This window comes from Pristis pectinata, chromosome 24 (assembly GCF_009764475.1).
Source record: "Pristis pectinata isolate sPriPec2 chromosome 24, sPriPec2.1.pri, whole genome shotgun sequence".
Classification (NCBI taxonomy): Eukaryota; Metazoa; Chordata; class Chondrichthyes; order Rhinopristiformes; family Pristidae; genus Pristis; species Pristis pectinata.
Genome location: NC_067428.1, coordinates 28,671,927 through 28,699,035, shown reverse-complemented (window position 1 = coordinate 28,699,035; position 27,109 = coordinate 28,671,927). Strand labels below are relative to the sequence as shown.

The 27,109-nt window shown below is 39.5% G+C and overlaps 1 protein-coding gene and 1 long non-coding RNA gene across 4 annotated transcripts in view; one reads left to right on the top strand and one right to left on the bottom strand.

Annotated features, from left to right (window-relative positions):
* rexo1 (REX1, RNA exonuclease 1 homolog) overlaps window positions 1-14,277 on the bottom strand; it is a 69,141-nt gene extending 54,864 nt beyond the window's left edge. The window contains exon 1 of one of the 2 annotated variants that reach the window (XM_052038030.1): window positions 13,901-14,277. In XM_052038030.1, the coding sequence (XP_051893990.1) occupies window positions 13,901-14,057 (157 nt within the window). In that variant the 5' untranslated portion in view covers window positions 14,058-14,277. The remainder of the gene's footprint in view (window positions 1-13,900) is intronic. The other variant, XM_052038031.1, reaches the window with a different exon arrangement.
* A 72-nt stretch (window positions 14,278-14,349) lies between these two features.
* The window catches only part of LOC127582690 (uncharacterized), a 68,663-nt gene continuing 55,903 nt past the window's right edge, over window positions 14,350-27,109 (top strand). For both annotated transcript variants that reach the window (XR_007958154.1, XR_007958153.1), the window contains exon 1: window positions 14,350-14,477. This is a non-coding gene — a long non-coding RNA (uncharacterized LOC127582690). The remainder of the gene's footprint in view (window positions 14,478-27,109) is intronic.

Genomic DNA, 27,109 nt, shown 5'->3' with positions numbered 1-27,109 from the left:
ACTGGAGTGAGATGCTCCGCAAAACAGTCACCAAGTTTGTGTTTGGTTTCTGACTCTTTCACCAGACTAGTATCACACCTCAAGCCAGCACCCTAATCCAGGCATTGGCAGCTGTTAGTTCATGGCATTGTCTGAGCAAGTGCCCACAAGGATATGCACCATGACAGGTTCTGATGACTGTTGGACTGACCACTGCCTAATCCACTTATCACCATCAGCCTCCCTAAGACAGTGGCAACAGACACACTTGAAGTGTTGAAATGTTGGAAGGTCTCAAGGACCCTGCAGAGAAACTCTTCTCGGAAAGCACCTCACAAGGAGCCTGTAGGTGCAGTAGTGTGCACTTAGTCATAGTTTGAACATGAACTGATACTTAGTTAATTCATCTTAAAAAAAGCAAGAACCAAAATGCTGAAGATGCGAGAATTTGAAATTAGATAGAAACTAATGGAAATCTTGAACAGATCACAAAGCATACATGAAGAATGGCACAGGGGGTCAATACTTCACGTATTTGACCCATTTGTCCACCCATAGATAGGTGGGGCTTTGATAAAATGCTTGGAAGGTCTGAAAGGTTAACATTCACTTCCTCCACAAATGCTATTCAATCTGCATTTATTTCAGCTAGGCAGCTCTTGGTATAGTTTGTGTATAAAATTAAAACCTGACCCAACCACAGCCAATCTGAATGAGAACATTTATCACCTGACAATGCTGCCAATAGAACAACGTCAAACAGGCTATTGATCTGCGAGAATGAAACACCAAATATTGATCAAGTGCTGAGGACACATGCAAATCATCCTGGCTTGGATAAAGTACTAAACCAAGCCAGCAATGACATGGCCCAGCCTGATGCTAAATGTTTTATCAGATTATAAACCCAATCTGAACCCATCACAGTCAGTCCTTAACAGGCTCTGATCAAGCAGCCAGGCTTTAGATGTTATGTTGCAACACCGACTCTTCGTATCAGGTTAGAAAAGAAGGATTCTTGTACTGCCAAATGGTACTGTGACATTTGCTGAAAAAAGCAAATGTATTGGTGTAATGCAAGATCCATAATAAACTAGACTGTATAATTTAAATTACCTGGCAGCACAAATTCCATTAATGCTCAAGGGGATGAACAGCCAGTTGCATTACTGGGGCAAATGCCATTTGTGAACTCTGATGTATCAAAGAATCAACATTCCCAGGAGAGGACAGAGTAGGGAGAAAGAAATCTGCCTTAGAGAACAAAAATCATAAAGCATTTTTTTTTAAAAATGTGTGGAATAGTGTATAACATTGATATAATTACAAACCAATTTAAAAATACATCCAAAGTAGCTCAGTGGTTTCAATGCAGCATGATGTGGCACTGAGCCAAATCAAACCTGCTGTTCCTACTTCAGAGAAGTGTTTAAATACCTTAATTTGTACCAACACAAAATGAGTATGGGAGCATGGTCAAATGTGGCTGCTTTCAGTCAAATATATCAATTGATTTAACAATATTTTTAAACCATTCCATTCACTACTCACAGCATTTAATTCTTATGCTGTATTACTGACAAGAAGGGGCACACTGCAATCTTAATGAAAGGCAGGGTTTAATGTACCATTGCTCTATTACAGCTGGATCCCTAAAGCACATAGTTGAATACAGTAAAAACAATAATTCCACCTTAATTACTCACTGAACTCGCCACAAAGTTAAATCTAGTATTTGATAATTAATATATTTTAACATGATAACTCTTAATGTGGTTTGTTTATAATTTTAGCTCAGAAATTCAACATTCACTAGAATCTCTCACATGTAGCAATTTTTTTTTGAAGATTGCAAAAGACATTTTAAAACTGTTTTCTTATCCCCTTTTATCATAGAGTCATACAGCATGGAAGCAGGCCTTTCAGCCCAACTGGACCATGCTGACCAAGATTCCCATCTAAGCTAGTCCCATATCCCTCTAAACCTTTCCTATCTATGTATCTGTCCAAGTACCCTTTAAATGTTGTTAATATAGCTGCCTCAACCACTTCCTCTGTGAGCTCATTCCATATACTGACCACTCTCTGGGTGAAAACGTTCTTCCTCAGGTTCTTATTAAATTTCTCCTCTCTCATCCATCCCTCTCATAATTTTATATACTTCTCTCACATCACCTCTCAGCCTCCTTCATTCTAGGGAAAACAGACCCTGCCTATCCAATCTCTCCACACAACTCAAGCCCTCCAATCCAGGCAACATCCTTCTGAATCTCCTCTGCACCTTCTCCGGCTTAATCACATCCTTCCTTCAGTGTGGCAACATCCATCTCGGTACAGGACTCAGTAATTCACATTATATATTCCAATAGTTCCAAGTGAATGGGTACCTAAACCCTTTCCCTTCCAATCCCACAATGGAGCTATTCATGAACTCCATATCATTCATTTATGAAATATTCACAGAGTCCATAAGCAGAACAAGGCAATGAAGAGTTCAAGACCAACAGAAATAGACTACAAAGCATTTGTCTTCTACTTTTTCTTGAAAAGCACTATACAGAATTAGAATTGGTTTATTATTGTCACATATACCAAGGTACAGTGCAAAACTTGTCTTGCATACCATTCGTACAGATCAATTCATTACACAGTGCATTGAGGTAGTACAAGGTAAAATACAGAGTGCAGAATAAAGTGTAACAGCTACAGAGAAAGTGCAGTGCAGATAAGACAATAAGGTGTGAGGTCAAAACGAGGTAGATTGTGAGGGCAGAGAACTAAAGAAAAAGAAAACAAAAACTAAAAACATATGGTCTCACAACTGTCATTGGTAATAAGAGCATTACAAATACCCCAGGTCCACTCATTATATTGCCTGGAGAATTACAAATTTGATTTTGCAACTCAAGTTATTCGAGAACACAGACCAATCATACAATTCAGTTTTGGATGGTCTACAACACACCATTTTAAACACACAGCTCAGGTAGTTTTATACATGCTGCAGCACAATTTCCCTGAATGCATTATTTCATATCTTGGATTACTGTGAATCTAATGTAAAAAAAACCTGTTACAAAAATAGGATCCAAGACTATGTTCAGTGGGACCATATAGTTTAGAAAATAAATAATTATTTAAAAGAAACACTGTTTCCCTTTCATCTAAAGTACTCCATAACACTCTTTGAATGCTAACTAATATTAAAAGTCATTAGACCACTGCCAGAATGGAATACCTTTGGTTAGATGATGTACTTTTGCAAAGCACGAAGGAGGAAAAAAGGGGATTTATGAAATTTTGTTTAAAAAATGTGCACAAGGTACATTTGTCCAATAAATTATTAGTACTATATCCTGTAGTGTATGGCAACATAGAGGTTTCGCAACCATCGTATCTCAGCTGGCTGTGCAAAATTCTTAAGGTATCTTTAAACCCAATACAGCATTGCTATAGCCACAAGTCTGCAAACTTTTGAAAAGTAAATTAACATTAATGTAAATATTTAAATGCAATCGCAAATACAACTTCTTGAACTAGTGTCTCTAGATTGCAGACTTGTTACTGGAGGCAAACAGCATAGATACCTTACGAGGAAACTTAATAAACACAGGAGGAAAAAAGAAACAGAGACTACACTAGTAGGCTCATGTGAAGCATATGACCTTTTGTTGTCAATTGTCTTTGTACAGTAATTCATAATTCTAACCAAGAGCAACTCAGAGTTGGCAGTTAAAGCTCTACATTCTTCCAAATGGGTAGCAGTGTCATATCAGTGCCTGCAGTCAATAATGTCTAAGATGGTGGTAGATATACCAGAAGGTATTTGCCATCATGAAACCAGGACAGTGTCATCAGATTGTATCTAGTTTTGCCATCAGCTTCTAGGTCTTGGCTCCCCACTCACTATAACACCATCTTAGTAAGAAAGTCAAAGTCGAGTTTATCATATTCACAAGTGCAATGAAAAACGTACTTGCAGCAGCATCACAGGCACATAGGATCATACAAGCAGCATTTCTTACCCCCTCACCACCCTCCAAGTTACCGACCAATCTAGCCACTCATTCACTTTTGGTCGAGAGAGAATGAGACATCTCTAGACCATATAAGCAACAATACAATGCCACACAGCCTTTCAGGGAAAGCAAATATAGAAACAGACCTTCAACTCTGGCTCCATGTTCCATGCAAGGAGACAAATAGATAGGAAAAACAAAGCATAAGAGAGGTGAGGTGACGAGAATGAGAAACAGAAGGGAGAAAAGACAAAGCAATAATTAAATACGAGACAAACCAAGAAAGACAAACAGCTACAATTTTTTTTAGGGATTGGGTTTAAGAGTTCATTAATATCAAAAGAAAATCTTCCTATCAGATTGATGATGCAAAACACATAGCACCTGGAACAGTCTCCCGAAAAACTAAAGCAACTGAAAGACACAGAGGTGAATCAGAATCAAATGTAGAAGAAAGAAATAAAGAAAGAAAACAAAACAAAAGGTGAAATTGTCCAGAAGAATACATCCCTACTACAACAAATATTTATCACCAAGTTACATGGAAGTCATGAGATTTGTGCATCTTGAACTCCTGTAAATATTATCCACCAGAATGTTGTGAAATGGCAAGTAGAAAGGTAATAACTAAATAGTTTGAAAAATTGAGAATGTGATTTTCTTTTAAGAGCACCTCCCCAACTTTAACTATTCAAATAGATTTTTACCCACATCCTAATTCACTCTATGTGCATTTATAAATTTAGTTGCAATTCTGATGCCCTTCAATCAGATAAGTTATTCAAGTCCATCAGCCAAGCTGACAATTAACAATTTTCACACAAGTCTAAGTGATTGGAAATTCTGCTAAAGTTTGGTGATGAGTAATTTTGTGAAGTTTTCTTACTGCCCGACTAAATATTTTGACTTCCTTTATCAAATAGTTCAATGTGAAGTACAATGCCTACACCAAGTACAGACAGTGCTTCAGAAAACCCCAATTTCACTTTCTATTTCTACTTTTGCTTCCTTGTTGACTGTAAAATTTTCAAAAACCAGTAAAAGGTATTAAAACAAATGAAAATTTACATTTATTTGCATGATAAATTTTAAGATGCAACACACAAGTAAAATTTTGGACAAAAATAAATACAAGCTTCTTCCATGGCTAGATTGGTAATAGCAATACTACTAATGTCATAAGACAGGTCTCAGGTGCAATTACTAATCTGTGGTAAGTTAGCTGATTGCAGCCTGGTTGGACACAACAAAATCACAAATGCCTTAATATCAAATATCTGGCGAAAAGGAAATTAACAAATTCATTCTCCCTACCCCTTCAAATGAGGAAAAATGTTCATTCCATGTCTCTTCGTATAATATAAACAACTGGATAACTGTCATTTTCTTAAATCAGAATTTAACTTTGGAATAATTTGAATACACAGTACTAGATTCTCACTAAGGAACAAAACTGGAGCATTAACACCTAGCACTAGAGTGAAAGAAAAGCAGTTCAATAGTTTGTTTACAGAGAAACAACTCATGCCAGTAGAATGGCTGCAAAAGATTTGGGAAAAAACTAGAAAGAGCTATCCTGCTGACTATTTCCATGCATTTTAAGAGGATTTATCTAAAAAGGTTCAATAGCAGAATGTTCGCCTGACATCTTGGAAGGAGAGGCATGAATCTACAGTTCCAAGATAAAACAATAAATTGCAATATAACAAGATGAAATTTGAGTTATTTCACCTTTTATACGTTTTACTAAGGAAAAGACACCTGTAATTTCTATAGGACAGTCTCAAACACACTCCTCTGATCTAGTGAACTTTCATCTGATTTGCAAAATAGCCAATAGACCCAAGTTCATCAAGAGAGTTACTGAAGCCCTACAAAAGGAGAAAGAATCTAGATTTCATACTCGTATTTAGCTGGTTTAAGTCACTGTGATGGTAGGAGTGTTGTAGACTAGACTCAACTCTTCCAGGCTAAGAGTAAAAAAGAATTTTTTAAAAATTATCCAATATTCCTACACCACATTACCATTCAGCAATCCAAGTGCATATTTTAGATATCTAACTGCAAAACAGCTTGTCTGTCATGTTACCACAGCAGAGCACCCTGTGCTGCACACTCCTCAAAACTGCAGATGAACAATGGCCACTTGGGCACATTTCCAGAAATCAATCTATACCCTTGCAATCAGAGGCCTAATAATGATAAAGATCTAAAATGGAATTGTGGACCTTTAATCAATACCAATTCAGAGGAGTGTCAGACTCTCCTATGGAAATTGCAGGTGCTTTTTCTTTGTTACTATTTACAAAAGCTAGAGTAACAAATGAGATTTGTAAATTAGTTAAAAAACTGCCACTAGGAATAAGAAATACTATATATTAAGAAGAGGGGGAAAATAAAAAAAACTGACTGGAATGAATTATCACATGCACGTTCCTTCCCAGTTGTTCATTCAACCTCGAAAGCACCAGAAAGTAGCTTGGAATTTTCTAAGAACAGTCATAAGTTTTGCAGTCTGTACAAAAAAATTTCTCAAAAGTTGGGGAAATTCAGAATCTACACAGCATTAACAATGGTATTTGTATCAAATTAATTAAAATTATCAAGAATATTGAACCAACTTTCCAATAAATAGAGCATTTCTTCATAACTTCATTCCCTATTAATTTAAATATTTCATGAGATAATAAGTTTTAAAAGCATCTTTCACAAACCTAAAAGTGGAGTCACAAGTAATAATGCACAGAACTGCAAAAATAAAATCTAATATTTGAAGCTGATTAGCTGGCATGCAAATATCAGAAATTTTTGGCAAAGGCACAAGGACAAAGTGCAGCTTGCCGAAATTTTTTGTACTTCATTATAACTGGCTAATCTGATGGCAACTCTCCTGTACACACATTAGGCCACCAATGACAATCAAATTATGTCAACCAACGACAAAGATGAGTACTCAACTGATCTCACTTTAGGCATGGTAGTATATGAAAAAAACAATTACCCATTAGTCCTTCTCCTTATTGCTTTACTCTTGCTGCTAATGGATAGGAGACAAAGTTCATGAACCAGGTTCATCTATATGAACCACAGTGAATAATCTATCTATGACTGGTGTCTGGGCTCATGGAGAGCAACTTACTGGGTAATGCATCAAAGCACAGACAAAAGCAGGTTAAACAAGTCACAAACCAGGCACACTAGTTCATTTCCAAAGGTCCAGAACTAGAATCAGAGATGTTAAGTGTATAGAACCTTGATTAAATCAGACAATGTTCATAGTTCTAGTGGGTCGATTAATAAGGCAATGGCGACCAGAATCAAAGCATTATACCCATCAGAAAAGATTAAATTGTTGGTGCTTATAAAAAGAAGGGATTGCGGGTGATCTGATGGAGGTCTTAAAAATTATGAAAGACTTTGATAAGGTAGATGTTGAGCTAATATTTTTATTCTGGGGGAGACTAAAGTGCTCTAGCAAAGCATTATATCAGAATGCTTTTCTGATATACCCTCACTGTCTATCCATGCAATTAATCTAAAATTTCAGTGTCAGGTATTCCAATAACCAACTATTTGAAGATGAAAAGTTACCAGACTCCTAGTGGGTCAACAGAGAATTGTTGGCACATTTCAAAAAAGTTAATGGAATTTCTTGAAATGAGCAATTGAATAAGGAAGCACTCTTAAAAGACTGGTTTTAAAAATTCAAGTGTACACACATCAGAAAATGCAACAAAGGAATACAAAACTACTTCAACCCATGGATAGAGTGAACAGAATCATCTAAATTAGAGAGAGGTTGGCAGTGTCACATGTCACAGAACAATACAGTGCTCACGTTTAGAGTCAGAATAATGCAGCACAAAAATAGGCCCTTTAACCCACCAAGTCCATGCTGATCATCATGCATCCATTTACTCTAATCCCACTTTATTTTTCCAACATTCCCATCAACTCCCCATCCCTGATTCTACAGTTTGACTGCTCACCTACACACCAGGGACAATTTACAGTGACCAAGTAACCTAGCAACCTACACAACTTTGGAATGTAGGAAAAGCCTGAGCATCTGAAGGAAATTCACCCAGTCACTGAGAGAATGTGCAAACCCCATACAGTGAGCACCAGAGATCAGAAATGAACCCAGGTTGCTCGAGCTGCAAGGCAGCAGATCTATTTGTGGCACGCTCCCCTCTCCCATCGGGCAGAAGATAAAAAACCTGAAAGCATGTACCATCAGGCTTAAGGACAGCTTCTATCCCATTGGCATAAGACTATTGAACAGTCCCCTTGTACAATAAGATGGACTCTTGACCTCACAATCTACATCGTCATGAACCTTGCACCTTATTGCCTGCCTGCACTTTCTTTGTAACTGTAACACTAAAACTATGTTCTGCATTCTGTTATTGCTTTTCCCTTTAACTTCATCACATCAGTGCATCGAGGTAAAGATCTGTATGGATTACATGTAAAACAAAGTTTTTCCACTGTACCTCGGTACATGTGACAATAATACATCAATTTACCCACTGTGTCCTTCTCAGGTAGGCAGCATGGGAAGTTATAAAGTTCTACTTCTTTTGCCAATAATTTTATATCTGTAGCTGCTGGTTACTGATTCACTGGAAGCAGATTCTCTTCATTTATCCCAAAGTGTTCAAATATCCTCTTAAGTCATACATATTACAAGTAAAGCACCTTAGCTTTTTCAACATAACTGATGATCTTTTTCCCTTACACCAATATAGGAAATTTATTTTGCAGAGAGTTACAATGATCTGAAATTCATAAGCTGGAAGAAAGTTGGAAGAAGATTTAATAACATTCAGAAGGAAATTCCATGAATACCTACAGTCAGAATCTTAGAGCATGGAAACAGGCCCCAAGGCCCAACTCGTCCATGCTGACTGTGTTGCCCAGCGAGGTAATCCTACCTGCCCACGTTTGGCCAGTAGCCCTCTAAGCCTCTCCTATCTACTTATCTAGATGGCTTTTAAACATTGATACTGTGCCTGCTATTTCTGGCAGCTTATTCCAAATACGCACCACCCTTTGTGTGAAGAAGCTACCCCTGATGTCCCCTTTAAATCTCTCATGGGGAAATCTTTTAAATCTTATCAATGCTTTTAAACATTGATACTGTGCCTGCTATTTCTGGCAGCTCATTCCAAATACGCACCACCCTTTGTGTGAAGAAGCTGCCCCTGATGTCCCCTTTAAATCTCTCATGGGGAAATCTTTTAAATCTTATCAATGCTTTTAAACATTGATACTGTGCCTGCTATTTCTGGCAGCTCATTCCAAATACGCACCACCCTTTGCGTGAAGAAGCTGCCCCTGATGTCTCCTTTAAATCTCTCATGGGGAAATCTTAGAGTTATTGGGGGGGAAAAAAAATCAGTAAAGAGCATCTAATTGAATAACAATTGCAAAGGAAATGATGTTTAAGATGATATTCATGGCCTGAGAGAATCACTGGCAAAGTCAGCATTTATTGCCCCTTAACTGAGTGCCATGCTGGGCTATTCAAAGGGTACTACCATGGATCTGAATTCACATACATGCTGGCTGGGCAAGGATAATAGAATACCTTCCCAACATCAAACAGCAAGGTAGATTGTAGAAGGTTTCAAGAGGACACTGGCAATTAGCAGGTATAATTTAACCTGGAGAACAACAAGTGGTTCTCAAGCGCACTCTCTTATATTGGCAACTAAAATATGATCAAAGCTATAAAGGACAATACTATTTTGAGTTTTATAAAGAAGAGCACAAGACCAGAGAAGCCACAAACATACACTAGGGATATGCTGAATCCTCAAAGTGGTTTTAAGTACACCTTTATAGTGTACACCTTTATAAATGTGCGAAATAGAATTGGAAGGATATTTTCTACAAGAACAAAGTTATGAAGAGACTTGTGATACTGGGACTGTCTCCATTTAAACAGTGAAGCTCAGAGGAAATTCAATAAGTTTAAAAAAATATGAAATAGAGTCAAAGTAATACAGCACGGAAACAGGCCCTTCATCCAAACTGGTCCATGCCAACCACAGCATCCTCCCTGCTAGACCCAGTTACCCGCATTCGGCCCATAACCCTCCAAGCACCTATCCAAACACCTCTTAAATGTTGCAATTGTACCCGTCTCGACCACTTCCTCTGGCAGCTCATTCCAGGTACTCACTACCCTCACTGTAAAGAAATTACCTCTCATCCCTTTTAAATCTCTCCCCTCCTATCTTGTATCTGTGCCCTCTAGTTCTGAACTCCCAACACTGGGGAAAAGACTATGACCGTCCACCTTATCCATACCCCTCATGATTTTATAAATTTCTATGAAGTCACCCCTCATTCTCCTGCGCTCCAGGGAATAAAGATCCAGTGTGGCCAACTTCTCCCTATAATTCAGACCCTATAGTCCAGGCAGCATCCTCATAAATTTCTTCTGCACCCTCTCCAGCCTGACAGAGTCTTTCCTGTAACAGGGTGACCATAACCGTACACAATACTCCAAGTGCGGCTTCACCAACGACATATATAACTGAACATAATGTCCCATTTCCTAAACCCGATGCCCTGACTGAAGGTCAGCATGCTAAACACCTTCTTCACTATCCTGTCTACTTGCATGGCTGTGAACTGCGCACTTGTACTCCCAGGTCCCTCTGTTCCACAACACTCGTCAGTGCCCTGCCATTCATTGTATTAATCCTACCCTGGTTTGACTGTCCAAAATGCATCACCTCATACTTATCTAAGTTGAAATCCATTTGCTATTCCTCAGCCCATCTCCCTAACTGATCAAGATCTCTTTGCAATTCATTGTAACCTGCCTCACTATCAACAAGACCTCCTAATTTAGATCAGCAGCAGACTTGGTAATCATGTCATGTATGTTCATATCCAAATCATTTGCATAAATAATGAATAACAGAGGTCCCAACACTGACCGCTGGGGCACCCCACTGGTCACAGGCCTCCAGTTGGAGAATCGACTTTCAACCATCACCCTCTGCTTCCTAGCATCGAGCCAATTCCGAATCCACCTCACTAGCTCCCCCTGAATCCCATGCGACTTAACCTTCCAGATCAGTCTGCCATTCAGGACCTTGTCAAAGGCCTTACTAAAGTCCATATAGACAACATCCATTGCTCTACCTTCATCTATCCCCTTAGTTACCTCTTTGAAAAATTCCAAAAGGTTCATCGGACGCGACCTCCCACGCACAAAACCATGCTGAACATTCCTGATCAGGCCTTAACTATCCAAGTGAATGGTAGATCTTGTCCCTCAGAAATCCCTCCAGTAGCTTCCCTACAACTGAAGTCAGGCTCACCAGCCTGTAGTTCCCTGGCCTGGCCTGTCCTGTCCTTGGTACCCTCTTGAACAATGGAACAACATTAGCCAACCTCCAGTCTTCTGGAACTTTGCCAGTGGTTAACAATGAAGCAAATATCTCTACAAGGGCCTCTGCGATTTCTTCCCTGCCCTCCCATAAAGTCCGGGGGTATGCTGGGTCAGGCCCTGGGGATTCGCCCACCTTAATGCGCTTCAAGGCTGCAAATACCTCCTTCCTCGTCATAAGCATACGATCCAAGACCTCAATACTTATTACCCTCATTTCTTTGGCATCCATAATATTCTCCTTAGTAAACACCAAGGAGAAATAGATATTAAAAATCTCAGCCATCTCCTGCAACTCCACACATACGCAGCCCTGATGTCTATAAGAAGTTCTAGTCTCTCCCTAGTCACTCTTTTACTGTTAATAGAACTAAAGAGCCTCTTGGGATTATCTTTAACCCTGCCTGCCAAATCCATCTCATACCCTCTTTTTGCCCTCCTGATTTCCCTCTTAAGCCTGGTCTTAAACTTTTTATATTCGTCGAGGGATTCATTCATACCCAACTGCCTAAACGCAATGTACGCTTCCTTTTTCTTACCAGAGCCTTGAGATCTCTCATCAGCCAGGGTTCCCTTAACTTGGTATGTCTACCCTTCACCCTAACAGGAACATGCTGCCCCTGGACTCTTGACATGACTCTTTTAAAAGCCTCTCCCTTGTCACCTGTTCCTTTGCCTTTAAATAGAGTCACCCAGTCGACCCCAGCTAGATCCTACCTAATGCCTTCAAAGTTGGCCCTGCTCCAGTTCAGGCCTTTAACCTGTGGACCTGTTCTACCTTTTTCCATAACTATTTTAAAACTAATAGAATTGTGGTCACTGGACCCAAAGTGATCCCCAACTGCCACTTCAGTTATTTGGCCCATCTCATTCCCTAAGAGGTCCAGTATTGCTCCTTCCCGAGTAGGTTCCTCTATATATGTTACACGAGGAAACTGTCTCAGAAGCACCCATATGGTCTTATTAGATGATCCCTCAAGAATATTCTCTCTAAGCTCTGCTGTAATGTCCTTCCTTATCAAAAGGGCAACACCCCCTCGACTCTTACCTGTCCCTCTGTCACACCTAAAGCATCGGTATCCCGGAATATTGAGCTGCCAGTCCTGCCCTTCTCTCAGCCATGTTTGTTATGGTCACAACATCCCAGTCCCTAGAGGCAATCCACGCCCTCAGTTTGTCTGGTTTACCTGTTAAGCTTACATGCATTGAAATAGATGCAATTTAAAGCAGTGGTCCTACCTGCCCTTTCACCGAAGCATAGCTATCCTTGCAGTTTACACTCTTTGGTTGCTGCACGTACCCCTGTCTTCTCACTGACATTGCTCTCTCGTGTCCCACCCACCTGCTAATCTAGTTTAAACCCTCTCTGGTGGCAAAAGCAAATTTTCCTGCTAGAATACTGCTCTCCCTCCGATTCAAGTAAAATGTTTTCAGAAAGGTGAAAGCCTGCAATTATTGATAATCCTGCAATGGCTTTTTTCCAATTTGAAAAATATTACTTAGAAAGCAAATGAAAATTATTATAGATTTCTTTACATAAAAAGATGAACAATTCCAGCATCTGCAGTCTTTTGTTTCTCTAAGATGAACAATGGACTGGTTTGACAAAGACAGGAATTGAAGCTGAGATCGACAGACTTTTGAAAATAGAAATATTTGAAACAGGAATATTCTGGACTAAATCGAGAAACATATGGTTTATTTTGTAATGATGTGGGAGTAGGCCCTAAATTATTATGGCTTTATTGTATTCAGGGAAGTGTGCACATTCTGATTCTCCTCATTATTAGTATATGGAAAAGGACACTTAATATAGTTATGATAAATACTAGTGCTCCAGCTGAATTTAGTCAAGTTTGTGTTGTACATCAAACATCATGTTTTTCCTGCATGCTTTACAAATCTACCTCAATAGCAGATCAGCCATCCAGACCTTATAATTAGAACTATAAGAAAGTTGCAGATTACTGCTCACTTCTCAGATGCAAAGCCACAGTATCTCTATCGTGAAGTACAGAGCTGAACATACCAACATCTGTTTAGATCTCTACAAGCTGATAAACCAAAACTTTCACTGCACACTAGCATATTTGAAGTTATACCAATGCACTTTTCAGAGCAATATGTTGCATACGTTTAGCCCACCAGGATCAATTGCAGAAAACAGAAAAGGCAAGGAACTCCTACTACCAAATCATGATTTTGTTTACATTTTATAAATGTGATCTACTCCGTCGTTGGACCAGCTAATGGCTCTGTAGCAACTCTAGTTTTGACTCAGAGTGCATTGCAATCCGAAAACAGTGAAACATGCAGAAAAGGGCAAGGCCCTCCCACTCCTTCCGATGAAAAATGCTTCAAGAATCGAACACACACACAAATGCCATCCCAGGTAGCAATGACATCCATGAACAGAATGGCCAAGCTGGTGAAGCCAGGGCTCACTGGCAGCCTGTTCCCTCCGGTTCTAACCCTCCCTCCGCCGACTCACCTCGGTCGGCTGCTAGAGGCGGCTCGTCGCCCGGCGGCTTCTCCCTCGGCTTCTGGTTGCGGTGCCTGAAGTGACAGTAGGGCCGGTTGCAGCCGCCGCCGGCGCCGCCGTAGAACGGGCACTCGATGCTGCGGAAAAACTCGGTGGGACGCAGCATTCTGCACACGGGACCCGGCCTCGGGGACAAGGCATAATAATACCCCCCACCACACACACACACCCCGCGGAGACAAGGGGAGGGAATCAGAAGGTGTTTAAAAGATAGATATGTTGAGGGGTGTGAGGGACTTCAGCAGCGGACGAACGCCCAGCCCACCCGGTTCTGTCGCGGGGCTCCGGCGGTAGCCGCCATCTTGGCTCTTTAACCCGGGTCCTTGGGCCGCTGACGTCACGGGGCCCGTCGGGCAGCAACAACAACACACGTGACCCAGAGCCTGGAGGTGCCAAAGGCAGGATATGAGGCCGCAAGTTGTGGCTTGGATGGACTGTAATTTAATTTTTTTCTCTCTCTCTCTTCCCCCACCTCTGTGTGAATCACAAGGCAGCCTGTCAACGTTGAGCAGGAATGGCCCCAAGTGTAAGTAGTTGGCAAACTTTGTGTTAAGCTTGTTAAATGTCAAAATAGGATGCACTTTTTGGTGCCTCCTCCACACCTAAAGCTGTTGTCCCATGGTAGGACTTGGCTCAAACCAGGAGGCAATGACAACCCTAGTTTTTTTTTAGGCATTCCACTTGCATTGTGTACCTCTGTACAAGTGACAATAATAAACCAATATCAATACCCAGGAACCCCAGCCACCTGTTTTTGTGCAGCAAGGCTTGGCTTGTTGGCTTTTGGGTTAAATTGGTATGCGCTAGACCCCACTTTCCTGCCAAGTTTGACAAGTCTTGAGTTTATGTCAATCTCTCACTCCATCTCACGTCAAGTCACTTAAATCTCTGCTCCTGCTAATGACATGGTACAATTCAATAAATGTTAGTGACCATCCAGTACCTTGTGCAGCTAAGAATTGGAATTGGTTTATTATTGTCACATGTACAGAGCTCATGTTCTTTATGTTAGAACCTATACAGAAAAAATGGTGACATGCTATTATGGAGGACTTAAAAGCCAAAACAATGCAATGTTGTCTAATATTAAAGTTGTGGAAAATGAGCTCCACCATGCAATGTTTGGTAATTGGTCTATTATTGTCACACGTACTGAGATACAGTGAAAAACTTTGTTTTGCATGCCATCCATACAGATCACTTCAAAATATAAGGTAGTACAAAGGGAAATGCAATAACAGAATACCAAATATAGTTTCTAGTTACAGAGAAAGTGCAGTGCAGATCGACAATAAGATGCAAGGACCATAATGAGGTAGATTGTGAGATCAAGAGTTCATCTTGTCCTTGACCCTTAGTACTTTTATTTGTCTTGAGGATATTCTGGAAGTAAACTTTACTTTCGTTCTTAGTGTACAATATGAAAACAGTTCAGCCAACTTTCATGCAACTCTTCTGATTTAATGAAAATTAATAGATGATTTTTGTTTTATAGTGATACCCAGAGTCAAATCTCTAATCAGCTGAGACTTTAGGAACATTTTAAAATTGCCTTCATTTCAAGATGCTTCTTCCTGGGAAAAAAGATTGTTTTTGCAAAGAAAAGATTATACAATATTTGGAAGTTTACAATTCTGTGGGAGGCTGTGGTGGTGATCTGATTTTTCACTGAGGTCATTACAAGTAATCTGTAGTGACTTGCATCAAAAAAATCCCTGCAGTCTTTCAATATTAAATATGTGCCAAGTTTCCTGGAAGCTGTCAGGCATTTACCAAACTATCTGATACGTGAGTCAGTGTTCAAAACTGTTAATCCAGAAAAGGGATTATAGGTCTGCTGTTAAAGAGTGAAATTGTTTAATGCTTGCTAATCTTCCTAGTAGGAAGAATTGCTGTGATTTTTAAGTTTTGCTGCTGGCTTGGAATTATATAAATGTTGTTGCCTTTTCTTTGTCCTCTAACCTCCTCCCAATCCCCTAGTCATTGACTGTAAATGATAGTTGGCAATTAAGCAAGGAAGCAAGAAGATGGCAGATTGGTATTGGTATTGGTTTATTATTGTCACTTGTACCGAGGTACAGTGAAAAGCTTGTCTTGCATACCGATCGTACAGGTCAATTCATTACACAGTGCAGTTACATTGAGTTAGTACAGAGTGCATTGATGTAGTACAGGTAAAAACAATAACAGTACAGAGTAAAGTGGCATGGAGTCTGCTGTTGGAACATTTTCTGTTTCAGCATCTTGATAGTAAAAGTATAAAACACAATATTTTGTAAATGGTTTGAAATTAGAAAATGCTGGTGTGTGGTGGGGTCTTAATGTGTTGGTTCAGACAAAGGTAGAAAACATAAATAGGCCCCTTGCCCCTTCGGTGTAGCTCCTATTCAATATTATCATGGCTGATCATCCACTTCAGTATCCTGTTCCCAATTTCTCCCTATGTCTCTTGATCCCTTCAGCTTAAGAAATACATCGACTTACATCTTGATTATATTTAATGACATGGTCTTCAATGCCTTCTGCAAAGTCAATGCAGGTTAGATTCATGGGATTGATTCTTGGAAGCAGGGGGCTTTTCTTATGAAATGAGATTGGCTTGTACTCACTGGAGTTTAGACAAATGAAAAGTGATCTCATTGAAACACACAAGGTTTTAAGAGGGAGTTATGGGGTGGATGCCAAGGAACTGTTTCTTGTAGCAGGAGAGTCTATAATTAGCAAATGAGGTCAACCATTCACAACTAGGAGTATGAAAGTAGAAAGTCTTGGTGAGATAATATAGATCTTTTGAAAGACCTCATTTGGATCTCTGCAGTTTTGGTCTCCATACCTATTTGCCCTTGAGTCAGGGCATTGTAAATCATGAGATTGATTTCTGGAACGAGGGATGAAAAATAACTTCTCTGAGAGGTGATCGCATTAAGATATATACTATTCTGGGAGGGATTTACAAGAAATTTTGCTAGGTAGTTATTTCCTCAAGCTGAAGAATTTAGAACCAGCAAGTATAGTCTCAGTGGAAGAAGTTGGCAATTTAGTATTATGAGGAGAAAATTCTTTACATTAGCGTGTTGTCCATCTTAGTACCTCAGAAGGGACTGGATGCTCAGTCATTGAATATATTCAGGGCCAAGCTTGACAGATTCTTGGACTCTGAAGGAATTAGAGGATATACAGATCAGGCAGGAATGTGGATGCAGCATAGAATCAGCTTTAATTAATGTCAGGACAGGCTTGAGAGGCCATGTGGCCTCCTCCTGCTTCAGTTTCTAATGTTGTTATGCATTTAGTTTGGAGTAGTAGAGGGTCCTAGCAATTAACGTTCACTTAAAAGAGTTGGGAAAAATGCAAGATTGTGGACCATTTATTATTTTCAAGGAAGTTAAAGGCCAAGTTAAATGTACTACTGGTTATTCACAGTAATATTTTGCTTCCATGTAATTATACATTATTGTTCAATTAATCCACTGTCCTGACTGAATAGTCTGGCATTATCTTGTCTTCTGACATTTGGGGCAGACAGTTAAAAAAAATTACTATCCCCTTGGCTCACTGGTACTTAACATAAGATTTTTTTTTAACTTTATGGTTCATATCTCACTTGTAATATGCATTTGTTTATGATTTTCAGTTTGAAAAGCTGTGCAGAGCTGCTTGTGGAAACTATTTGCAAATACAAGACAGAATTGAAACCTAAATTTTAACAATTTATATTCATGCACACAATCTTCAGCAAGGATTAAGATCTTTGCTCAATTTTACCTCTTTATATTAGGGATGTTGTGACCAACTTTAATACTTCATTGCTGACACAGCTACCTTATTTCAAACTTTACCACTCCACAATGTCGAACAACACATTAGAACAACGAGATTGTGGGAAACATCATCACCTCAAGCTAATCGTCCAAATCTCTCTCAATCCGGTAGTTTTCACTTCCATCATCGATGGACAAAAGTGCTGGAGTTACACCGGGAGAGCAGCCTCCTGCAATTAAACCATTATCCCTGGTGTGTCCCAAGCCGGGAGAGCAGCCTCCTGCAATTAAACCATTATCCCTGGTGTGTCCCAAGGATTAATTCTTGACTCCTTTCTGTTTTTCAATGACATGCTGCCCCTATGCAACATCATCCAAAAAAAACAGCATTAGTCCCCCATTTTTGCTGCAGAAACACAGCCTAACGCACTATCACCTCTAGTCTTGCCTGTGTCTATACCAAAGTTAATTATTTCTACCAACAGAAATTCCCCGAAGACACAAGAGACGAAAGATGCTGGGACCTGTAGCCACAAACATTCTGCGAGAGGAACTCAGTGGGCTGAGCGGCATCTGTGGGAGGAAAGGAATTGTTGATGTTTTGGGTCGAAGCTCGGCATCAGGACAGGGTTTCAACCGAAAACGCGGACATTTCCATTCCTCCCACTGATGCTGCTCGACCTGCTGAATCCCTCCCTTATCTCAGTACCTTTTTTTGAAATCCTTGAATTTCTCTCTGTTACTTCCATACTCGACTCTTCCAAATGATGGCCTTGTCTGTAAACTCTCTTCCTGCACCCTAATTTGCATTTCAGATTTGCCAATTAACCTGTGCTTGCCAGACTACTTTGGCTCTTGGTTAAGTAATGACTCAGTTTTAAAATTTTCTTTCCTGTTCTCACATCCTTCCACAGTCTCATCATTAATCACTGTTGTAAACTCCTCTAGGTCTCTAATGCTCTGAAATAATTGTCTTTCTCTATTTCTTGTCTCACTCATGCCTGAATCAAATCACTGGCACCTATGCCCACAGCTTCAAAGGCCTCAGTGTTTCGAACTTCCTCTTTTAAACAGCTCTTCCTCTTTTCAGACATTCCTTAAAACGTGCACTCTGCAATATTTCTTTTTTGGTCATCTGCCCAAACATCTCCTTCAGTGGTTTTGCATCATTTCTTGTTTTGATTGTGCTCCAATGAACCATCTTGGGTTTTTTTGTTTTGTTAAAGTCACTCTATAAAAGCATTGTTATACTGGTTGACTTCTTTTTGCCTGACTTAATCTTTTTCCCCATCTCTAATACTTTTATAATATGTAGGAATATTTAAGAAAATGACATAAATGCACAATTATTTTATTGACTGTCATATGAGGGGAGTCCAATATTCATTAGAGTTTGAAAGAATTAGAGAAAATCTCAAGGAAACATACAGCATTCTGACAAGGCTCAACAGGTTGGATGAAGAGAGGATGTTTCCCAGAGTTTGGTTATCTGGAACTGAGGGTTAATCTCAGGATAGTGATAAGATATTTAGGACTGAGATGAGGACAATTTTCTTCACTTAGATGGTGATGAACCTGTGGAATCTCCTACCACAGAAAGCTATGGAGGCCAAGGAAATGTATAGATTTCTTGACAGAAAAGCACCAAGAGGTAGTGGGAATGTCAGGAGAGTGGTAATATCGTACCAAAATAGACAATTGGCCATGATCATATTGAATGGCAAATAGGCTTGAAGGGATAAACGCTCTACTTCTACTCTTATGCTTCTATGATTTTCTTATCTCCCATGTTGCTAACAGCATGATCTTGGAGATTAATCTTTAACTTTTGGAGCTTCCAAGACTTTACTGGAGGGCTGGCGATGCTGCCAGTTCATAGATTGAGGCAGCTCAAGGGCAAGGTTCACTGACATCTTGTTAAGACAGCCAGGGGTAAGCAGTGAAATCCAGATTGTGAGCCTTACCCAGTTTCCTGAATCTAAACAAAAAAAAAACACATTTTATTAAGTAACATTACACTCTTTGCCGTTACTAGACAATAAAACCATTAACGTGCATAAACCTTAATTTTTTTAATGTTTTAGTGGGTCAGTGATGTGAATGAACCATCACTTTATACCTTGTTTGGAGAGGGAGGCAAAAGAAAACGTATTTGTTAGTGAAAGAGAGGCTCTTCCTTAATTATGTCCTTCTGGCTCAACGTGAACATTTTCTGTTTCAGTTGTGTAGTATTCTGATCTATTAATGAAACCTGAGATAAATGTATTTGACCACATAACAGTCATTTCTGATTGACACGTGTTCGCTGAGACTTGCACTGCATTTGTTCCTTGAGTTAAATGTGTCAATTTGAATAACTTGTCACAGAAAGAATAAAAATTGGTGTCCATTTGAGGAACGTGATTTAGAATGACAATGTTTTTTATTATTCATTCTTGGGATGTAGATGTCACTGGCAAAGGTAGCATTTATTTTCTGTCTCTAGTTAACCCTGACCTTGGGCCATCTCAGAGGACAGTTAAGAGTCAATGACATTTTTTAGGTTCTGGAATCACATAGATTCAGGTAATTCAGGTAACAATGATAGATGTTCTTCCCTAGAAGGCAATTAGTGAGCCAATTGTGTTTCGGCAACAATCTGGTAGACTCACTGTTAAATTACAGAAACTGGCTTTTTATTCCATATGCCATAGTCAGATTCCATTAATGTCTCTGGATGAACAGTCTAAGCTTATGGATACTGGTACAGTAAACTAAACATAGCTTACAATATCTCACAATGGCATTTTTCAGTTGTAAAATTCTTTTACCACCACAAGCATAAAAAAACCTAAATACTTGAACAGATCAATTAACCAAACAACTGTTATATCTCCCTGTTACGTTTCATAGTTTTGTTAATTTATTACAAAGTGTGTAATGGTTTCACCCTTTCTTTAAAGTACAACATCAATCCATATAAGTGCATATGAATGCAAGACAATAAAATGGCTGATGATCCATGTGCTACATTATTCTTTAAGTATAGATATCTCTTGAAGCATTTTTATGTATAACATATTAACTTATTTTTAATTGCACCACATGTAAAGAGGGGACGGTTACTTGTGTAAACCTGATATCCAGGCCAATAAATATAATAACATCACAAAGCATGATAAAATTGCAAATGTAATAGCACATGTTAATTGCTCTGATTATACAGACCAGAAACATTCCTAGTTCAATCAATCCTCATTGCCAAACTTGGATGAGTTCAGCTAAGGTGACTCAGCAAACCCAGGTCAGAGAAGGGAAAATTAGTTAGTCTTCTGTCTCACAATTGCTTGTAAGGAATCTCTGGTTGAAGTGTGGATAATAAATGAGGATAGCACAGAATTAAATTAATGTTCCTTGCAGTTGAATCTTCAATCAATATTTACTGTCACGGTTCATACAAAAAATCATGCTTTATCAAGAGTATTGGTTATAAAGGGCAGGTTACTGCCCCAACTATCATTTCCTCCCATGAATGAAAATGAAAAAAAACCTGCGGATGCTGGAAATGTGCTTCTCACGTAATGTGCTTCTAATTGCCACGTTAACCAATTTGGTCTCACTCTATCAGTGATGGTCCTTTTATTCTCCCCATCTTTCTCTTCTACTGAAAAATAATATTTTTTTTCTCTCTTTCCCACATCTGATGAAGGGTGTTGAAACTAAATGGCTAACCCTGTTTCTCATTCCAGAGATGTTGCCTGCCCTCCTAATTATTTCCAGCATTTTCATCCCGGCTAGACGAGCTGAAAATTTTCAATTTCTCCTTAGCCATGAAGGTAGTAATGGGAAAGCAGATGGTGTCCAATATAACATCTTTGTTCAAGAAGCAAGATGATTATGAACCAGGTTAGTATCAAACAAAAACAGAAAATGCTGGAAATACTCAGCAGGTCAGTCCACAACTGTGGGAGGAGAAACAGAGTCAAGTTCGGGTTGGAGACCCTTCGTCAGAACTGAAAAGGAGACAAAAGAAGCTTGTAAAACTGCAGGGAGGGTGGGGGGGGGGATGTCTCTGATAGGGTAAAACAAAAGGGGTGACCATTTGGGTAAGCTGTAAACAAGGTTATCTGGTCAATGAGTTAATGGGAGTAGTTAGAGGGCGAGTTGTAGACAAAAGAACCTAGGCAAAAGAATGTGGGAGTTCTGAAACGCAGAGTTGGAGGACAAGCCCAGGAGGACAGGCTGGGCTGTCCTCCACTCCCAGAGAGCAAAAAAAAAGGAAGAAACACAAAGGAGGAGAAAAACAAGCTGAGCTAGTATTACAGATAGATGACTGATACAGACCGAGAAATATAGTTACTTGAAGTTGTAGAATTCAGTATTGTCCAAAAGGCTGAAATGTACCTAGAAGGAAGATGAAGTGTTGTCTCTCAAGCTTGCGTTGGGTCTCACTGTGACAGTACAGGAGGTCACAGACGGACAGGTCAGAATGGGAATGTGATGGGGAATTCAAGTGGCAGGCAACGGGAAGCTCAGAGTTACCCCTGCAGACTAGACATGGATGTTCTGCAAAACAATCATCCAATCTGCATTTGGTTTCTCCAGTGTAGAGGAGACCACATTGTGAACACCAAATACAGAGCACTAGATTGGAAGAAGTGCAAGTGAATTGCTGTTTCACCTGGAAAGACTGTTTGGGTTCCTGGATGGTGGAAGGGGAAGAGGTGAAAGGACAAGTATTGCATCACCTGTGATTGCAAGAGAAAGTGCCATAAGAAGGGGGTTGTTGGTGGAGGCAGAAGTGGACCAAGGAGTCATGACCTATTGGCCTTGCGTGAGCTCATCAAAAATTCATGTAATACCCAAGATCAAACCAGTCAATGCTTCACTTCTCTGTCCTATTTCCACTCTAATATGTACTCCAGTGAAGCTCAAAATTGAGTTTATTGTCATGTGCATAAGTACATGTGTGCACAGGTGCAATGAAAAACTTACTTGCAGCAGCATCACAGGCACAGAGCATTAGAGACACAACATTCACAAGAAAAACATAAATTATACAAAATTATACAAGAAAGATAATACAAAATACAAAAAAAAAGCAAAATCTATTGTAGTCCAAAGTGGTCACATTATTGCTATACACAGAGTGCTGGAAGAACTCAGCAAGTCAGGCAGCATCTTGGAGGGAAGTAAATGGTCGACATTTCAGGTCGAGACCCAGGTCGAGACCCGGGACATCAACTGTTTATTTCCCTCCATAGATACTGCCTGACCTGCTGATTTCCTCCAGCATTTTGTGTGGTGTGTTGCTCCAGATTCCAGCATCTGCAGAATCTCTTGTGTCTCCAGAGTGTTGCTATACTGAGGTAGTGAATAAGATTGTGCAGTTTGGTTTAAGAACCAAATGGTTGAAGGGAAGTAGCTGTTCTTGAAGCTGGTTGTCTGGGACTTCAGTCTTCTTTACCTCCTGCCCAATGGTAGCTGCGAGAAGATGGCATGGGCTGGATGGTGGGGGTCTTTGATGTTGTGTCATGAGCTTGTGCCTCACGTAGATACTTTCAAAGTTCAACATAAGCTTGAGGAATAGCAACTTATTTTTTCACTAGGTATGTTGCAGTTTTTCAGATTCTATATTGAAGTTAACTATTTCAGATAACATGCTTTTCCTGTTTGTATCAGAACTGGCTATTTCAACTAAAAGGCTATCCATCCATAATGTTAACTCAGTTATGCTTTCTCCATAGACACAGTCTGATCTTCTGGGTATTTGCAGCATTCTCATTTTCACCTTGCAGCAGCAGCTCTGACTTGAATTCACAGTTTTTGCATGCTCCTTTGTTTCCTTTCTTCTTTTATCTTAACCTCATTAATCTATCAACCAGACAGCTCCATAAACAGCAGAATCACTTCTGTAAACCTGGACTCATCCTATCAGAGATACTTCCTTTGTCCTATCCTTCCTTCCCCTTTGTAATTAACTTATTTTCTAGTTACCCAGTTTTAACACAGGGTCTTTCACCTGAAATCTTAACTCTGTTTCTATTTCCATAGATGTCACCTGACCTACTGAGCACTTCCAGCATTTTCTGTTTTTATTTTATGAATAAGATAAGGTACCTTTATTAGTCACATGTACATCGAAACACACAGTGAAAGGGTTAGATAGATCTTAGAGCAGAATAAAATGTCGGCACAACATTGTGGGCCAAAGGGCCTGTACTATGCTGTAGTGTTCTGTGTTCTATGTTCTATTTTTGTCAACACTTACTATTGAATAAAATAATCAAAGATATCCAGCATGCAGAGTCCAGTTTGTCAAAAGTAAAGTCTTATGGAACAAGAAAATGTAGTGCCATGGAAAGTTGATGTAAAGGAAACAAAGCGTTGGGCTGAATAGGAGTGGCTCGGATTGAGGATAATTTGGAGCTTGTCAGGGTTAGTGCAGGAAGTGTTGTGATTGAACTTTATGGATGTTTTGAACTTGGGGATTAGAAGCTCAATATTATAACACTGATGACGCAGATAATTTGGGAAACAGTGAAGTGGGCATATAGGTGACATGCAATTATAATGCAAAGAATACTAAAGGCATCCATTTAGAACTCAACAGGCAGGACCATGGAACTTGCTGGAGACTGACAGCGAGAGCTCAGAGGATGAAGAGATCTCAATATAGCTCAATATCTGTGAAAGTTCAGGGATGAACACAAGTTCTGAATGATAACGGTTTCTCTTTCCAGAAATGCTGCCTGGCCTACTGAGTTTTTTCAGCATTTCTGTTTTTATTTGCACCACTATGTTGAGCTCTGAGAAAGCTGAGAGGGTTTAAATAGCAACCCTGGAGCATTGGAAAACATGGAATTAAAACCCAATGGGCCTGTTCAATCAGTGCAAGTGTAGCACAGTAGGCTTCATGACTGACTAAATGTAAGAACAATAGAACCCATTCCAAATATTGAGGGAAGGGTCATTTACGTAGTTAAGGCTACTGTACTGTGTTCAAAGCTACAAGTCCTGATTTATTGTTACAAAGTGGAGCAGGCAGTAATCTCTTCAGTACACAAACGTAAAGGCTCAGACTGGGACAGTGGGAAAATGACATTCGAAACCTTCAGTTCCCACAAGAGCCAAATTGCATTAATATTAAGATTAATGATTCCTTTGTAAATTATCTAATTTGCTTTATGCATCATCTGGGGAACCCTCCAAGGATCAGAATCAGGTTTATTATCACTGACATATGTTGCGAAATTTGTTGTTTTGCGGCAGCAGTACAGTGCAAGACATAGAAATTACTATAAGTTACAAAAATAAATAAATGGTGTAAAAGAGGAATAACGAGGTAGTGTTCATGGACTGTTCAGGAACAACAGATTTCATACAAGCTCACAACTGGTTGGGGATCAGCTAATGCATTATAAGTGTGTACAGCAGAGAATTATCGGAAAAGTTCTCAGTCATACACCCAAGTTGTACAGAGCAAGGGCACAAGACTTCTTCAGTCACTGCAATTTAAAATAAGACTTAAAATGGATTTGACCAGAAACTATGGCAAGCTCTTTAGTTGGAATAGGGAATCTATTCAGTCATTGTTAAATGAAGAGAATAGAAAACCCATCCAATAGATAAGAACGTAATGAAGTTCTGTTCTTACCAAGTCAAAGAGAAACACTGAAATATCACGTGGTCAGTTTGACCTTGGTTGGCTGATTGAATTGAAACATCACAGGTCCCTGTGTGTGGAGCAAATGACACTTAATTAACAAGTTAATATATGAATAATAAAACAAAAATTACATTCATACAGAAACCTCTGCATGCTCAGGATGTCCCAAAGCACATTACAGCCAACAAGGTGCTTTTGATGTGCAGTCACTATAAAGTGGAGAAAACAGCAGCCAACTTGTGCACTCAGTTTGTAAGAGAGAAATGAACAGCGTGTGGGAGACGATCACAGAAACGGCTGTGACGGGAGAGCAAACAAGAAGAGCGCTCGCCAGCCGGCTCAGTGACTGATCAAGTGACTTTGCTCAGCGTTCCCAGCTCTGCTTGGCTCGATCCAGCCCCCAGTTGTTGTAGCTTCCGTTCCCACCTGGCAGAATATGCCTGCAGCCCCACAGCAGCCAGCAAATCCATCCCGCCAGTCTCCCAAACGCTTGCGGGCTGCCCATAAGTTGGGCACTTGTAACCAGGGGAGGACCTGTAGTGTTAACTGGTAACCATAAGTGTTCAGAAAGTTTAAGGAGCAGCAGCAGTTAACACTGCTGCATTTGGCTAGAATAATATTGAAGTGGACTGGATGGCAGAAAAACTACTATTGCAGCTTTTCCTGGAGATCATACCTATAGGGGAGCTGGAAGGAGGCAGTTTTGTCCAGCAGTGTTTCAACGGACTTCGAAGAATAAGGCTGCATAAATTCCAAGAATAACATTGTCAGAACAATTATTTCATTAGCTGAATGCTGAAATAGATTAGATGGATGGATGACAGGAGACAAGGTTGGGTATGGACCGGGAGGCATTTTTGACTGTTCTTAAATTTCTGTAGTAATCAAAGACATCATGTAATGCTCCAAACCTCTCAGCTGTGTTTAAAAATTCAATTGCCAACCTTATGGTCTTGTAAAAGAAAACCAAAAGACTGAAGATACTGGAAATCTGAAACAAAAACAAAAAAATGCGAGAACACTCAGCAGGTCAGCCAGCATCTGTGGAAGGCAAAACAGTTAACGGTTTCAGCATTTACAAGTTTTGTTTCCTATAATCTCATATACTGACTGAACAACAATTTGGGGAAAATTGAGTTGTTATGACGCATTTAAACTGTGACAATTAATAGATACTCAATTTTTTTATTTACTTATTGTGTAACTTTGCATTGGTATTAAGTATGTTATTTCGTGCATCTTCATGTAAATTTGCATCTGACCATTTATATGGGAAAACTAGAGAAACAGGGATTGTTGATTGAACAGAGAACATTCAATGTAGGTGTTAAAAAATTATGCAGGAATTTGATAAACTTAGTAGGAAGAAACTATTTCTATGCCATACATATTAGGAACCAGAGACATGGTTTTCTGGTAATTGGCAAGGGACCCAAAGAGTATATGAGAATGTCTTTTAAGTTATTACTATCCATTATAATGCCTGAAAGGTTGGTTGATGCAATTGTAGAAAAGAGTGAACCATATATCTAAAAAGATATTTTTTGAGGACGAGGGGGAATAAAGAAATGGCATGGTGGGGTGCATTATTTCTGCAATTCATCTGAATTTTTGATCATTTTGACTATAGGTGATTATTTACTGAGTCATTCATGTACAGTATGCCTTCAGCAACGAACATCGTTTGCATGACTGTCAATATACCAATACGGCATTGTGAGATGTGACTTACAACAGTATAACAGTCTC